Source organism: Lethenteron reissneri, chromosome 61, assembly GCF_015708825.2.
Source record: "Lethenteron reissneri isolate LAM-NWPU_2019-01 chromosome 61, ASM1570882v1, whole genome shotgun sequence".
Taxonomy (NCBI): domain Eukaryota; kingdom Metazoa; phylum Chordata; class Hyperoartia; order Petromyzontiformes; family Petromyzontidae; genus Lethenteron; species Lethenteron reissneri.
The window spans coordinates 2,030,622-2,047,606 of record NC_083839.1 but is presented as its reverse complement, the minus strand read 5'-3'; the positions used below and the strand labels follow the sequence as shown (position 1 = coordinate 2,047,606).

The 16,985-nt window shown below is 48.9% G+C and overlaps 1 protein-coding gene across 1 annotated transcript in view; it reads left to right on the top strand.

Annotated features, from left to right (window-relative positions):
- Nucleotides 1-16,665, top strand: part of LOC133358241 (SH3 and cysteine-rich domain-containing protein 3-like) — a 32,162-nt gene extending 15,497 nt beyond the window's left edge. Inside the window, exons 2-8 of the mRNA XM_061576484.1 lie at nucleotides 2,131-2,238; nucleotides 4,230-4,308; nucleotides 5,758-5,804; nucleotides 6,516-6,610; nucleotides 8,188-8,239; nucleotides 10,924-11,061; nucleotides 11,608-16,665. Coding sequence (XP_061432468.1) covers nucleotides 2,131-2,238; nucleotides 4,230-4,308; nucleotides 5,758-5,804; nucleotides 6,516-6,610; nucleotides 8,188-8,239; nucleotides 10,924-11,061; nucleotides 11,608-11,706 — 618 coding nt within the window. The 3' untranslated portion in view covers nucleotides 11,707-16,665. The remainder of the gene's footprint in view (nucleotides 1-2,130; nucleotides 2,239-4,229; nucleotides 4,309-5,757; nucleotides 5,805-6,515; nucleotides 6,611-8,187; nucleotides 8,240-10,923; nucleotides 11,062-11,607) is intronic.
- The last annotated feature ends 320 nt before the right edge of the window (nucleotides 16,666-16,985 follow it).

The window sequence follows — 16,985 nt, the reverse complement described above, 5'->3', positions numbered from 1 at the left end:
CTGAGTCGACCACACACTCACTAACACACATTTACACTCACACACTCACTCACACACACTTACACTCACACACACTTACACACACACTCACACTCACTAACAAACTCACTCACTCACACTCACTCACACACACTCACTAACACACACTCACACTCACACACTCACTCACACACTCACACACACTCACACACTCACACACTCACTCACACACACACTCACTAACACACACTCACACACTCACACACACACTCACTAACACACATTTACACACACTCACACACTCACACACACACTCACACACACTCACGCACTCAGTCACACACTCACTCACTCACACTGACTCACACACACTCACTAACACACACTTACACTCACACACTCACTCACACACACACTCACTAACACACATTTACACACACTCACACACTCACACACATACTCACTAACACACACACTCCCTAACACACACACTCACACTAACACACGGGGGTAGGAGGCTAAATCGAACGGGAGAGTTTTGTCAGCAAGCGGCCACTTTTAGCCGCCGCTCTACCCATCAGGGGGGTGTCAGTGCCCACCGAGGCCACAGCTCAAGTTTGCGTCGCTTTGCTCATAATTCATGAGAGGCATTTCAGTTTTAGCCCGTGAGGGTTGGCCCATCTGGGCGACACCACGGCCGCATTCCCTCACTCCACCACCATCATCATCACCATCAGTAGCAGCGAGGCAGCTTCGTTAATAGCCATGGTCGATCCGCTGCTGGATGAAGGCCTCTCGACATTTGTGTAAAAGGTCATCCGGGCGATGCGTCGATAGCCACCGATGTTTGTTAGCCGTTGGCCAGGGATCGAACTTGGGTGGCGGCTGGTTCGTGGTACTAAAATTAAGCACGTTTTTTTAGTTGACAATTTTTTTTTGTTGACAAATTTTTTTGTTGACATTTTTTTGTTGACAAATTTTTTTTGGTAACAATTTTTTTTTTTGACAAATTTTTTTTGTTGCCAAGTTTTTTTTGTTGACACATTTTTTTGGTTGACAAATTTTTTTTTTGACAATTTTTTTTGTTGACATTTTTTTGTTGACAATTTTTTTTGGTTGACAATTTTTTTTTGTTGACAATTTTTTTTGTTGACACATTTTTTTTAGTTGACAATTTCTTTTGGTTGACAATTTTTTTTGACAAATTTTTTTGTTGACAAATTTTTTTTGTTGACACATTTTTTTTAGTTGACAATTTTTTTGGTTGACAAATTTTTTTTGTTGACATCTTTTTTTGTTGACAATTTTTTTTTATTTGACCAGGTAAGGTCCCACTAAGCGATGTAGATTTGTCTTTTTCAGAAGCGACCTGGCCACCACAAATGATAGTTGAACCGAAAGTGGCATTTTTTATTTAAAGCTTTCGTGACTGCAGGGATTCATATTCTTGGTTCTTTCGGTAAAGTCACGTAGAAGGGAAATAATAAAAAAAATGTTTTAAATATTTTTATTATTATTTATCTATTACGTCACTTTACCGAAAGAACCAAGAATACGAAAGTTGCTTGACCCGTGGAAATCTATAGCAGCAGCCACATGCTCTACACGCGCGATGTCGATTCTAAATGTGGAGGGGAAAACCGGAGGACCAGGAGAAAAATCCACGCGACCACGGGGAGAGAGACACGCAAACTCCAAATATACAGCAGCAGGCGTCAGCCTCGGGGTCGAACCCACGACCTCCTGTATACCAGGCGAGGTAGTTAACATCTCACCACGGAGAGAGACACGCAAACTCCAAATATACAGCAGCAGGCGTCAGCCTCGGGGTCGAACCCACGGCCTCCTGTAGACCAGGCGAGGTAGTTAACATCTCACCACGGAGAGAGACACGCAAACTCCACATATACAGCAGCAGGCGTCAGGGCTGGGATTGAACCTACGATCTCCTGTTGACCAGGCGAGGTAGTTAACATCTCACCATCGCGGTGCCGTGTGCTAACCACCGCGCTGCAACTCCACCTTATAAGTTATCAGGGTGGACACTACCCATGGTGGATACTGCCCATAGTGGACACTACCCAGGGTCGACACTACCCATGGTGGACACTACCCATGGTGGACACTACTCAACCACAACCCCCTCCCCCCCCCCCCGCAGTCATCGACGACAAGGTGGACCCGGACTACGAGACTCTGCGCATCGGCAACTCCCTGTCGCACCGCAACAAGGGCAAGGGCGACGAGGACGACAAGAAGGTGGATACTATGAGACACCTCCTTTACCAGTGGCGAAATATAGTGATAGGTTTTTAACCCTTTCAACTGGTACAAAAACTGACACCTTTATACAAGGCATCATGTTTGCAATAACCACAACACAAGCAGTCAAAATGCAAACAAAATAAACAACTCTGATGATGATAATAATATGCACTGTCCTTTTGACTGCTTGTGTTGTGGTTATTGCAAACATGATCCCTTGTATAAAGGTGTCAGTTTTGTACCAGTTGAAAGGGTAAAAACCTATCACTATATTTTGCCACTGGTAAATGAGGTATCATAGTTGTAAATGCTTACCCCGAGCTCTCAATACTTTGGTAGTGCGCTGTTTTTCAGTTGTACGCCTTTTGGCGTCATCTGGTCCAACACCAATGGAGACTAGGCTCTAAGAAAAGCTGTCTCGGGTGTGGATCAATCAACTTCAAGGACAGTGCATATCATTATCATCATCATCAGAGTTGTTTCTTTTTGTTTGCATTTTGACTGCTTGTGTTGTGGTTCTTGCAAACATGATGCCTTGTATAAAGGTGTCAGTTTTGTACCAGTTGAAAGGGTAAAAACCTATCACTGTAAGAAGGTGGACCTCGCACATCCACCTTTCTCGGTCGCGTCTCCCAGGCCCAGAATCCCTCGTTTCGCTAAGAGTTGCTGGCAGCTTCATTGGGAATTACTTTTATGCTCATGTCATCATCATCACCACCACCAACACCATCGTCACCTTCGGCCGTGGTCAATCCGCTGCTAAGACTAAATTACGTTTCGTTCGACTGTGTTTAGTTCACCAGGTAAAGCGACGTGTCTATCATTAACGAAATCTCTAGGAAGCGCCTTACTGGTGGCGTGCAAACGTTCATTGCAGCCAAACCCACTACGACATTCACAATCCCAGCACGCAGTTCACTCCCCAACACACCGCTTGCGTGCTTGCGTGTTGTGGAGTGAACACAGGTACCACAGTCAGTATGCGCTGCTGTAATCACAGGTACCACCACAGTATGCACTGACATTTCCATAGGCTATTCCAGCAGATGCATATGCACTCAAAAAAGTCAATATTTTTAGCGATAGGCTCCACGAAACGACAGAAATTGGCGGGGATTGCTCTCTTGTGTTTCACGGGGCATCGCTTGCGTGTTACGGAGTAAACTCACGACCACATTCACAATTCCAGTAGCGTGACGTTTCGCCGGTAATAACAACAACAACAGCATCGTCAGGATGGACAGCCACAGAGTTGTGGAGAAATCCTCCTCCTGCTTCGGTATTAAATGGACGAGGGTGTTAACAGTGGCGGCTCCTGCAAAATCTCTCAGGGGGGGCAAATGTTTGGATGATTGATAAGGATAAGGTCCACCCATGCAATGGATAAATTAACAGCTTAAGCATGTAAAGGCAACTTCACTTCTTTAATATTAATGAAAAATAAAGTGACTCTTACAATGCATCTTGTTTGTTTTTATACTCACTATTAATATACAATCCACTCAAGTTTCTTTTATTAAAGATTCCACTAGGTAGCGACAAATTATATTGTTGGATGAAACGTGCTTACGTATGATGACGTAAGCACGTTAGGGCGAGCCCTCCCGGAAACCATAGAGAATGCATTGCAGCGCCCCCGTTCGAAAAAAAACATCTTTGAATGTAAGTCTATGGGGCCACTCGGGGCGATTCTCAGCCGGAGTGAAATCGCCCAAAAAGAGGCGGTACTCCACAGAACGTGACATGACGCTGATTGGACTATATCCAGAGGCTGCAGTGACGGCTAGCGTGACTCTGTGGTTCAATGACATTGGTGGTGCGTCGCCCAATCGCCCTAATGAAGAAACCGCCCCTGGGTGTTAATGTGATGTTGTCACCTGTGGGCCAATCATGCTCGCAGGCTAGAGGGAGGGGGTCAATGTATATTGTGAGTCTTACTGGGTTTGTTGTGGGGTTTTTTTGTTGTTGTTGTTGTCGTCGTCAAGGGAGGACAAACTTCGGAGACATCGCAAGACAACGACGTGGAGAGTGAATACTTGGAGAACGAAAATGAAAACGATGAAGGTAGGCGTCACTTTGCGAAAATCCTGACCTCGTGAGCGTCACTAGGAGATGCTAACTATAGGAGGTCGTGGGTTCGATCCCGACCCTGACGCCTGCTGTATATTTGGAGTTTGCGTGTCTCTCACTCTCATCATCATCACGGTGGCTAGGAGATGTTAACTACCTCGCCTGGTATACAGGAGGTCGTGTGTTCGATCCCGACCCTGACGTCTGCTGCTGTATATTGGAGTTTGCGTGTCTCTCTCTCTCTCATCATCATCACGATGGCTAGGAGATGTTAACTACCTCGCCTGGTCCACAGGAGGTCGTGGGTTCGATCCCGACCCTGACGCCTGCTGCTGTATATTTGAGTTTGCATGTCTCTCTCTCATCATCATCACGGTGGCTAGGAGATGTTAACTACCTCGCCTGGTATACAGGAGGTCGTGGGTTCGATCCCGACCCTGATGGGGGGGGCAGGGCTTTCTGACGTCATATTTGAGGGGGGGGGGTCTGACTTTTTGTGACGCCGTGTGATGAGGGGGGCGGGTCAAAAATCGTCAAAAATCGCGTGACGTCATTTATGGACGGCCCCCAACGTTTGGTGCGACTCTCCTGACCCGGAGACCTCGGGTGACCCCTGAGAGTATGTGGGTGGGTGTGGGGGTGGGTGAGTGTGTGGGTGGGTGGGTGAGTGGGTGGGTGTGTGGGTGTGTGGGTGGGTGGGTGAGTGGGTGAGTGAGTGTGTTTGGGTGGGTGTGGGGGTGGGTGGGTGAGTGTGTGGGTGGGTGTGGGGGTGGGTGGGTGAGTGTGTGGGTGGGTGAGTGTGTGGGTGAGTGGGTGTGGGGGTGGGTGGGTGAGTGTATGGGTGGGTGAGTGGGTGAGTGGGTGGGTGGGTGAGTGAGTGTGTGTGGGTGGGGTTGTGGGTGTGTGGGTGGGTGAGTGTGTGGGTGGGATGGGTGGGTGGGGGTGGTGGATGTGTGGGTGGGTGTGTGGGTCGGTGGGGTAGTGGTGTGTGGGTGGGTGTGTGAGTGTGTGGGTGGGTGGGTGAGTGGGTGTGTGGGTGTGTGGGTGGGTGAGTGTGTGTGTGGGTGGGTGTGTGGGTGTGTGTGTGGGTGGGTGTGTGAGTGTGTGTGAGTGTGTGAGTGGGTGGGTGTGTGTGTGGGTGGGTGGGTGAGTGGGTGAGTGTGTGTGTGGGTGAGTGTGTGGGTAGGTGAGTGTGTGTGTGGGTGAGTGTGTGTGTGGGTGGGTGAGTGTGTGGGCGAGTGTGTGTGTGTGGGTGAGTGTGTGGGTGGGTGAGTGTGTGTGTGGGTGAGTGTGTGTGTGGGTGAGTGAGTGTGTGGGTGGGTGGTGGGGAGGGAGTTCTCTCTCTGTCAGGCCGTGCCCTGTCCATCTGCCCGTGGGCGTCAAACGCAAGACCCCCCCCCCCACCCCCCCCGGCGTCTCACCTACCTCTGCGTTCGTCCGCAGTGTTCGAGAACGCCGAAAACATGGAGCAGAACTCGGACGAGACAAAGGTAACGACGGACACGTGGTACTACCCCCCCCCCCCCTCTGGCGCTTCCCGGTGAAAGGGGGGGGGGCAGTGCCACGTGGTACCCCCCATTCCCCCCCCCTCTGACGCTCCCCGGTGAATGGGGGGGGGGCAGTGCCTGGTGCGGTGTGTAAACATCGCCACTGGGAAGACAAAGGCGGTCGGGCGTGGTGCTGGCCACCCACCCCCTCGTGTGCCGTGCCGGCCTTCATAGGTGTTCGCTAACAGCACTTGCCCCAACAGTCTGTTAAGGCTACACGGGGGATCTTTGTCTTTATCTGGGGGTGGTGTTGCTGTTGTAATCCTGTTGTAACGTCCCACTTTTGAGGTAAGTTCACCCCCCATTTGCTTTCATTCTCGTCTCTGTGTGAGTCTATGGGTCTCTGTGTTAGCCTATGGGTCTCTGTGTGTGAGTCTGTGGGTCTCTGTGTGAGACTATGGGTCTCTGTGTGAGTCTATGTGTGTGTGTGAGTCTATGGGTCAGTGTGTGTATGAGTCTATGGGTCAGTGTGAGTCTATGGGTCAGTGTGTGTGAGTCTATGTGTGTGTGTGTGAGTCTATGTGTGTGTGTGTGAGTCTATGTGTGTGTGTGTGAGTCTATGTGTGTGTGTGTGAGTCTATGGGTCAGTGTCCGCGAGTCCACGGGATATTTGTCGAGCGTCGCTCACCCTCCCGCCCCCTCCGTCTGTGTCAGGGCAAGAAGCCGGGCAAGGACACGGTGACCTCGGCCTTCACCTACGTGGCCCTCTACCGCTTCCAGTCGCAGGAGAAGGACGACCTCGACCTTCAGTGAGTGCGCGACCCTCCCGGCCTCCCGTCCATCTGTGTGCTGCGTCGCGAAGGCCCATTGAGGGTAGGAGTGACTTGATGGTGTCAGCGCGGTCGCCAAATGATTCGCACGCAGAGACCCATAGACTCACACAGAGACCTATAGACTCACGCAGGGACCCATAGACTCACACAGGGACCCATTGACTCACACAGAGACCTATAGACTCACACAGGGACCCATAGACTCACACAGGGACCCATAGACTCACACAGAGACCTATAGACTCACACAGAGACCCATAGACTCACACAGAGACCTATAGACTCACACAGGGACCCATAGACTCACACAGGGACCCATAGACTCACACAGGGACCCATAGACTCACACAGAGACCTATAGACTCACACAGAGACCCATAGACTCACGCAGAGACCTATAGACTCACACAGGGACCCATAGGCTCACGCAGAGACCGTTACACTGACGCAGACAGCGTTCGATAGCCCTGTTCTTCACCTGAGGACGGCTGCTTGCGTTGTGGCCGAAACGTCGTGAGAATTATTTTATTATGTTTTATTTTTATTATTCTATTATTTCCCTTCTACGTGGTGACTTTACCGAAAGAACCAAGAAGATGAATCCCTGCAGTCACGAAAGCTTTAAATCGAAATTTAGCCTCGGTCTTTGTTCAGCCTGCGTACGCATCTCACGTGCTATCTCGGACCGTGCTTTAACCGCTGTATTACACACGATTTACTGTCACGCGATATTTCAGTTTAACACTGAGTTAATGAGTTAATGATGACGTCACCCTGCTGCTGCTCTATATAAGAACGGGAGACAGAGCAGAGCCTCACCATTCTGGCGAATTGCCCGATGATGCTGGATGCAATTACCAGCGAAACGTCGTGCTACTCAAACATTGTAAATGTTGTGGTTTCACGCTTCAACACACCGGTGGGCTAAAGCAGTGAACTATTTGTCTTTTGTCAACGTGACACTTTCTTTACTGATTGGCCGTGTCGGGTGGTGGAGGGTTACGACACATTTATAAATAACGCGATCGGACCCAAAAACCTTTATTATGAATGATTATAAGCGATATTTTCATAACGCGGTGTTCTTAGGGAACACAACTCGCGTGTTATAGAACAGGACGTGTTTATTTTTATTACACGCTTTTATTTAACTTAAAAAATCCTGTAAACTAAATTTTTACCCACTTCCCAATGTGGTATCGACTGCAAACTTGGTATACGTATGTCATACTGATGACAATACTATATTTTATCATTAAAATATATATATTTTTTAAGCAATATTTTTTATATGTTATGTTTCGCCATGGGTCTAATTGTCCACGCTCAACTCACGTTGCCTGTAAATCACCACGTGGTCCCTTACGCTGTGGCAAGCTGCGGGCCCACTTCCTGGGAGTCGTGGAGTTCTGCCATTACGAGTACGGTACATTTCATGAAAGCGTGTTTTAAAAAAAAGTATTTTTAAATATTACTTTTTTAAAATTAGAAAATAAAGACACGTGTGACAGCGAGCTGCTAAGATGACGCTACTTAACCCTCTGTGCCCTCAGCCCTGGGGACCGGCTACAGGTCACTGATGACTCCAACGAAGAGTGGTGGAAGGTGAGTTCGCTCATTTTTGCTAACACATTCCTCCTGCGGAGGGAGCTGGTAGGAACACGTTGGGTTGCTCGGTCAATGGCCAGGGTCAACGGCGGCGTGGTGTATTCCGCAATTGTGCCCGACTGTGAGGGCGGGCACAAGCCGGCGTGAGTAGGTTAAACGTTGAGTTTTATAAGGGCACCACGGGGTGACCAGTCTCTCCCCACCCAGCCCCACCCCTCCCACCCCCCCACCCAGCCCCACTCTCCCCACCCAGCCCCTCCCCACCTTCCCCTCCCCACCCAGCCCCTCCCCACCCTCCCCACCCTCCCCTCCCCACCCAGCCCCTCCGTCCCCACCCAGCCCCTCCCTGCACGACGGACGGACGGACACAATAATCCCCTGTGTCTCTCTCTCTTTGTGGTGAGATGTTAACTATCTCGCCTGGTATACAGGAGGTCGTGGGTTCGACCACGACCCTAACGCCTGCTGTATATTTGGAGTTCGCGTGTCTCTTTCTGTCTCATCAGTATCACGGTGGCTAGGAGATGTTAACTACCTCGCCTGGTAAACAGGAGGTCGTGAGTTCAATCCTGACCCTAACGCCTGCTGTATATTTGAAGTTTGCGTATCTCTCTCTGTCTCATCAATATCACGGTAAGTAGGAGATGTTAACTACCTCGCCTGGTATACAGGAGGTCGTGGGTTCGACCCGGACCCTGACAACTGCTGCTGTATATTTGAAGTTTGCGTGTCTCTCTCTCTCCCCGTGGTCGCGTAGATTTCCCTCCGGGTCCTCCGTTGTTTTTTTTCTCTCCACATTTAGAAATTTGCGTTTAAAGCATTTGTCTACTGTACATTTCCACTCGAAGTGATAAGCCACTTCGTTGAGCTATCATCTGTGCTGGCCAGGTCGCTTCTGAAAAATATCCTAACAGGTCAGTGGGCATTACCTTGTAAAATTAACAAGTTTAGTTATAGTTTGTGTAGAGTTTGGCGCTACGCTGCGCTGCGAACCTGGCGACCAGGGTTCGATTCTCGCTCACGGCCACCAACACCGGTGACGATTATCTGAACTGGTCCTGGGCCTCCCCTAGGTCGACTCGGCCTCAAATGAGTACCTGGTGCGATGTCTAAACATCGCCACTGGGGAGACAAAGGCGGTCGGGCGTGGTGTTGTTGGCCACCCACCCCCTCGTGTGCCGTGCCGGCCTTTATAGGTGCTTGTTAACAGCACTTGCCCCTACAGTCTGGTAAGGCTATACGGGGGATCTTTGTCTTTGTGCGCGCATGTTCGAATGTCATGTTGATGGCGTAGCAATCACCGCCCCCTACTGAAAAAAACTGCGCAGGACACTCCTTTCATTCTAGATTTGAAGCTTTCGTGACTGCAAGGATTCATACTCTTAGTTCTTTCGGTAAAGTCACGTAGGTGAAAAATGAAATTAATACAAATAAAACAATAAAAATCACGACGTTTCGGAGGCAACAAAACAAAAGCGTGAACAAGAAACATCTGAAAGTGACTTACGCGCAAACAGAAAAGATCCTGGAAAAAACAGCAAAGTCTTCCAAAAAAATACCACCTCATTTCAACGCTGTGTGCAAAAATCCCAGTGGGATGCAAGTCAAACAATAACAACCACAAGACAATGTAGATTGAGGCTCGGTGACTCGGCTTTCCCGGGCACACAAGCGCAGGAAAAATAATAACAGCGGTCGAATAATAATAATAATCCTGGGTGCTAATTTGATCGAAGGATGAATTAGTTTGCATTTTCTGACTCTGTCTCTTGCTTTTAGCCTACGGATACACTTTGAAAATAATTGGTATGCACAAAAACTCAACTTAGAAACAGTTTTTTTTAGTTTATTGGACCAGGTAAGGCCCACTGAGCGATGTAGATCGTTTGCAGAAGCGACCTGGCTACCACAAATGATAGTTGGACGAAGTGGTTTATCAAGTGGACATTCATAGCAGCCAAATAACTCAAAACGCGCGACGTCAATTAAAAATGCGGAGGGAAAAACCGGAGGACCCGGGGAAAATCCATGCAACCGCGGGGAGAGAGAGGCACGCAAAACTCCAAATATATACAGCAGCAGGCGTCAGGGTCGGGTTCGAATCCACGACCTCCTGTAGACCAGGCGAAGCAGTTAACATCTCACCACGGAGAGAGAGACACACAGACTCCGAATATACAGCAGCAGGCGTCAGGGTCGGGTTCGAATCCACGACCTCCTGTAGACCAGGCGAGGCAGTTAACATCTCACCACGGAGAGAGAGACACGCAGACTCCAAATATACAGCAGCAGGCGTCAGGGTCGGGTTCGAATCCACGACCTCCTGTAGACCAGGCGAAGCAGTTAACATCTCACCACGGAGAGAGAGACACGCAGACTCCGAATATACAGCAGCAGGCGTCAGGGTCGGGTTAGAATCCACGACCAGGCGAGGTAGTTAACATCTCACCACAGAGAGAGAGACACGCAGACTCCAAATATACAGCAGCAGGCGTCAGGGTCGGGTTCGAATCCACGACCTCCTGTAGACCAGGCGAGGTAGTTAACATCCGTGTGACCGCTGCGATACTCCGTGGTGCTGTGCCGCACAATTTTTGCGCGACCGCTGCTGTTTGCGTGATGCCACGTGCCATGATGGGTGCCACCCGATGCCGCTTTGCCTGATGCCGCGTGCCGCGCAGGGCAAGATCGGCGAGCGAGTCGGCTACTTCCCCGCCAACTTCACGCTGAAGATCCGCACGACGGAGCGTGTGTTTCGCTGCGTGCGCACATTCGTGGGCAACCGCTACCTGGGCCAGATCACGCTCAAGCAGGACCAGGTGAGGGCTAACAGCACTTGCCCCAACAGTCTAGCAAGGCTATACGGGGGATCTTTGCCTGCGTCTGTCCCGTGACCTGCTGCACCTAGCCTGGCACATCAGTTAACCCGTGGCACCTGCATCTGCCCCGTGACTTGCTGCACCAAGCCTGGCACATCAGTTAACCCGTAACACCTGGGTCTGTCCCGTGACCTGCTGCACCTAGCCTGGCACATCCGTTAACCCGTAGCACCTGGGTCTGTCCCGTGACTTGCTGCACCTAGCCTGGCACATCAGTTAACCCGTAGCACTTGGGTCTGTCCCGTGACCTGCTGCACCTAGCCTGGCACATCTGTGAACCCGTAGCACCTGCATCTGTGCCGTGGCCTGCTGCACCTAGCCTGGCACACCCGTTAACCCGTATTACCTGGGTCTGCCCCGTGACCTGCTGCACCTAGCCTCGCACATCAGTTAACCCGTGGCACCTGCGTCTGCCCCGTCACCTGCTGCACCTAGCCTGGCACACCCGTTAACCCCCCCCCCCCCCGCGCTGTAACTTTTCCGCAGATCTGCGTGGAGAAGGGCGGAGGCAGCAACGGCTTCCTGGCCGTGACGAGTGGCAGGAAGAAGGGCCTGGTTCCCGGCGACTTCCTCGAGCAGATCTAACGGCGCCACCACAACGGGACACGGGGTGGTGGTGGTGGTGGTGGGCGGTGGTGGTGGGCGGTGGTGGGCGGTGGTGGGCGGTGGTGGTGGGGGGTTAACGTAGACAAGGTCACGCAAAACCTGCACGGTCGCGCGTCAAGGTCGTGAACAAAACTAGAGCGGACGAAAGTGTTCGCCAGAGGATAGGTGGGTTTTTGTTTTGTTTCTTTTTAAAAATATAAAATTTACTTTCGTCGACGATGACTTCTGGGGTGGGGGGACTCTCTTTTTTTCCACTGCCACATTCGAACCGTGCCGAGGGCTCTGGCTGTCACGTGACCGCCGTGGCGCGGCCCGTCGGTGGCGCGTTGCTCGCTCCCTCGCTCGCTCGCTCCCTTGTTGCAGAGGTTGCCCCAGGCCCATCACTCGAGCAAGCGAGACTCACGCCGGCCCCTTGAGCTCTTGACATTTGAACTTTGCCGGCTCAGCGCGGCTCAGGTGGCGCGGGGTTTGTGTGGTTTTTTTTAATTTCCCCTCCTACCCCCCCTCCCGCACTACGGTAGACGAACAGCGTTGACGGCGCCTCTTGCCTTTACACCTTCGCTGGCAATGGCACGGGGCGATTAAGATGTTCAAACACCAAGGCATCAACTTCGTTCGTGCCGTACGTAGCCGACCGTGCTAATTGGAGGTGCGGGTGGGGGGAGGGGGCACCAGACCGCACACACAACAAAAGCACTTGTAAAGAAATGAGTTTTCATTCTCAGAGGGAGTGTGGGTTACTCGCGACTCCTCCAAGACGTCTGCGCAGCGTGGAAGAGTAGGCCAAATACAGGGGCTCTCTCGGGCGCCCTCTGGATAGAGACCCTTCTGTCAGCAGTGGCTGTGAGAAGGCAATTGCAGGGCTGCGCTTTTATCAGTCACGGGGGGGGGGGGGCTCCCAACTCAAGCAAACGAGGGGAAGACGCTCCGCCGGTGTGCAAATTCCACGTTCCTCTGGCGGGTGCCAGTCCCTCCGTGGAACAACCAACTGATGACTCCCCATAAAGTGGTTCTCGCTTTGCTGTTGTTGTTGGTGTATCGACCAATGGAGAGATGATGAGTCAAACTGCCCCTTCCCTATACTCTTAGTTTATTTTTTTTTGGGTAAAGTCACGTAGGTAAAAAATAATATAAATGTTGGTGGCCGTGAGCGAGAATCGAACCCTGGTCGCCAGATTAGTAGCGCGCTAAACTCTACACACACACACATATCGTGCGTTAATATCCATAAGAGGTTTGTGAGTTCGGCTCCTCGAACCCGCAGCGGCCGCCTGAAGCAAGTGAAGGAATAACGCAGCGACTCACGCGCCGATTGAGTTACACTTTTTAACACGCGCGTCCTTGACTTTGGGGAAAATAAATAAACAAACAAACCCATCAGCACGGAAGCCAAACGGCAGCTGCCAGGGCTAATACAGTATTTGCCAAAAAAATTCGATTTAAAGCTTTCGTGACTGCAGGGATTCATCTTCTTGCTTCTTTCGGTAAAGTCACGTAGAATGGAAATAATAAAATAATAAAAACAAAACAATAAAATAATTCTCACGACGTTTCGGCCACAACGCATGCAGCCGTCCACATGTGAAGACCAGGTCTGTCTACGTGACTTTACCGAAAGAACCAAGAAGAAGAAAAATAAAGCAGTTGTCCTTTTTGGTTTGGTTCGATGTGTGTGTCCCCCCAGTACGCCCCGGTGGCTATGAGATGTTAACCTCCTCGCCTGGTCTACAGGAGGTCGTGGTTTCGACCCCGACCGTGGCGATGCTTGCTGCTGTTTATTTGGAGTTTTGCGTGTCTCTCTCCCCCCCCCCCCCCGTGACCGCGTGGATTTTTTTCCACCGGGTCGTCTGGTTTTTCCCTCCATGTTTAGAATCGGCGTCACTCACGCGTTTATCGATCATCTGGCTGCTATAAATGTCCACGTGATGATGAGCCGCTTTGTTGAGCTCTCATTTGAGATTGGCCGGTCTCTTCTGAAAAAACGAGCTGCGTAAAACTTGATTTGAAGCTTTCGTGATTGCAGGAATTACTCTTTGGTTCTTTCGGTAAAGTCACGTAGAAAGAAAATGGATTAAATAATAAAGAAAACAAACTTAGCATTTTTTTCTTTCGAAATGTAATGCAATGCAAGGCAGAGAGTCGGCTTAACTGTGCTAAGTTTGTTTTCTTTATTATTTTCTTTATTTTCTTTTTACGTGAAATCACCGAAATAACTCAGTGGGCCTTAACCTGGTCAAATAAAAAAAATATTTTCGTTTTTGAAGTACCTCGTTCATCAATGTGGACAATCGTCTGTAGCAGAGGCCGGCAACCAAAATAACCAGAATCTATTTTTTTGGGGGGGAGGGATTCGGTAAAAATAAAAAATCCTCAATATTTTAAGAGCCGCAATGATTACGAGACGGTGGGGGGGGGGGGTAATGAATAAATAACCGTCTTCTTGGTTCTTTCGACTTTACCGAAAGAACTTTACCGAAAGAACCAGAGTATGAATCCTTGCAGTCACGAAAGCTTCAAATCTATAATTTACCGAAAGAACCAAAGAGTAACATGATTCATATTGGATTTTAATCTTTGCCAGAATTGTCGTGCAATCGTCCCCGGTACGGATGGACAGAGACGCCAGGTTTCACACGTAAGCCTTTCGCGACCAATATCATCCAGAGGCGGTGGCATAAACACTGCCAACCTCGGTTGGAAAGCATTGCGAACTGAGCCTGCAGTTTTCGTGGAAAAATATTTATAGGGGCACTTTAGCCTTAATTTCTTGTGGAATATGTTTCAACCCAGCCTGTCCCAAGCCCCACAGAGCCCCCCCTCCCAACACCGACGGCATGGGGGGGGGGGGGGGGTAGGTCATGGCCAGGGACATTTTCTGGAGGTCAGCCCCGGAGAGCTCTGGCTCAAATTAAGTCCTGGGGGGCATTACTCAATTGAGTGTTAATCTTAATCATGTCCATATTTACGCGTCAATTCATGCTTGCTTACTCTATGGAGATGTGTGTCCATGAAAACAACATTGATTTACATGCACCACGATGAAGGGCTATTGTCCAGAACGTCAACCATCATATGTATGTTTTTCTTTTCTTTAAAGACCGCATTGTTGGGACGCCGCAGTGGCGAAATGTTAACTACCTCGCCTGGTGTACAGGAGGTTGTGGGTTCGATCCCGAACCTGACGCCTGCTGTATATTTGGAGTTTGCACGTTCTCCCTGTGGTCGCGTGGATAGCTTTTGTTCCTGTTCCTCCCGGTGTCTCCCCTCCACATTTAGAATCAACGTGCGCTTAGAGCATTTGGCTGCTATAAATGTCCACACGACAATCCGTCACTTCGCTGAGCTATAATTTGTGGTGGCCAGGTCGCTTCTGATAAAGAGCCGTTTCGCTCAGTGGGCCTTACCTGGTAACTAATACAAAGTTGATAGTTTGGTTAAAATGTATATATATTATCTGTGTGTGTGCGCACCACTTGCCAACGCAACAGCATCAGTGGCAGCATCATCAACTACTGGTAAAAGAGTTCCCATGATGTAGCTGCTGCTCACCCCGAGCGATAAATGCTCTGATCGGTGCGGCATTGCCTTTGTACTGTTCGCATTTTGGCGTTCTCTGGTCTGACACTGGTGACGACACTAGGCCATGAAGAAGGCTGTCTCTGGTGTAGGCAAATGAGTTTTGCATTATGACTGCAGGTATTGTGGTCAATATAAACACAACTCCTTGCAAAAAAAGGTGTCAGTTTTGTTGCCATATAAAAGGGTAAAAAAACAATTATCATATTTTTTACTGGCAAATGAGGTTCCAATGGTGTAAATGCTTACCTTGAGCTCTCATACTGATGGTACATTGTCTTTAAGTTGTGCGCCTTTTGGCGTCATCTGGTCCAACCCATGTGAGACTAGGCTCTAAGGAAAGTTGTCTCGGGTGTGGACCAATCAACTTCAGGGACAGTGCATATATTATCAGAGTTATGTTTTTTGTTTGCATTATGACTGCAGGTATTGTGGTCTATGCAAACATGACTCCTTGTAAAAAAGGTGTCAGTTTTGTTGCCAGATAAAAGGGTAAAAAAACAATTATCATATTTGAAAGACAATGCCATATTTTATCAGGGCATGTTTTGTTTCATATTCTTGGTTCTTTCGGTAAAGTCACGTAGAAGGGAAATAATAAAATAATAAAAATAAAACATAAGATAAAATTCTCACGACCTTTCAGCCGTTCTCAGGTGAAGAACAGGGCTGTCGGAAAGACAGCGTCCTCATTAGGACAGCCCTGTTCTTCACCTGAGGATGGCTGCTTGCGTTGTGGCCGAAACGTCGTGAGAGTTTTATCTTATGTTTTATTTTTATTATCTTATTATATCCCTTCTGCGTGACTTTACCGAAAGAACCAAGAATATGAATCCATGCAGTCACGAAAGCTTTAAATCATTAAATAATGCAGACATGATTCCTCTGTTTGGTGTTCCAACATCTTAACACCTGTTTTATTGCCAGAAAGGGTAACACCTATTGTGATTTTTCATACATTGATGCTGGCACAAAATGTCCCCATGTTATCACCAAATAACCCATTGCAATTCTGAGTTACTACGAATAAAACGTCGATTTCATTTTATTTTAAACAGTCCATGTATTCGCACTAGCAAACAAAACAAACTAACAACAACAACAACAACCGGTTTCAATCGTCCGTGTAATGTAATCGTGGATCTACGACATCAATGCAAATACGCAGTCACTGACCCGGATAACTTTTTGCTGACATTGGGCCACCGTTCCAAATTTGGCTGGCGGTCATATCGTCAATAAAGCAAAAGTATCCGCAGCGTTGCTCGGCAAGTATTTATGAAATGCTCCTATGCAATAAGTCTTGAATGTATGCACACTCGTATGCAACAGCTGGAATAAACAAACAAGAATTATAATTTACAGTCCTGTGTCAGTCCACTGCCGAATGACTGCTTTCCAATCGCGTGACGGTTATGGGGATTGTTTGGTCATACTTCACCACACCGGTCACTGCACGTGGGGTGAAGGGACAAGCGGAGGTGGGGTGCAAGCCCAGGACCAGCATATTTGAATATTGGGGGGGATGTGTCAATAAAGCAAAATTATCCGGAATAGGTGGGTCATGTTTCATCTTCTTGGTTCTTTCGGTAAAGTCACGTAGAAGGGAAATAATAAAATAATAATAAAAATAAAGCAATATATTTTATTATGTTTTAATAAAAATAAAACATAATATATTT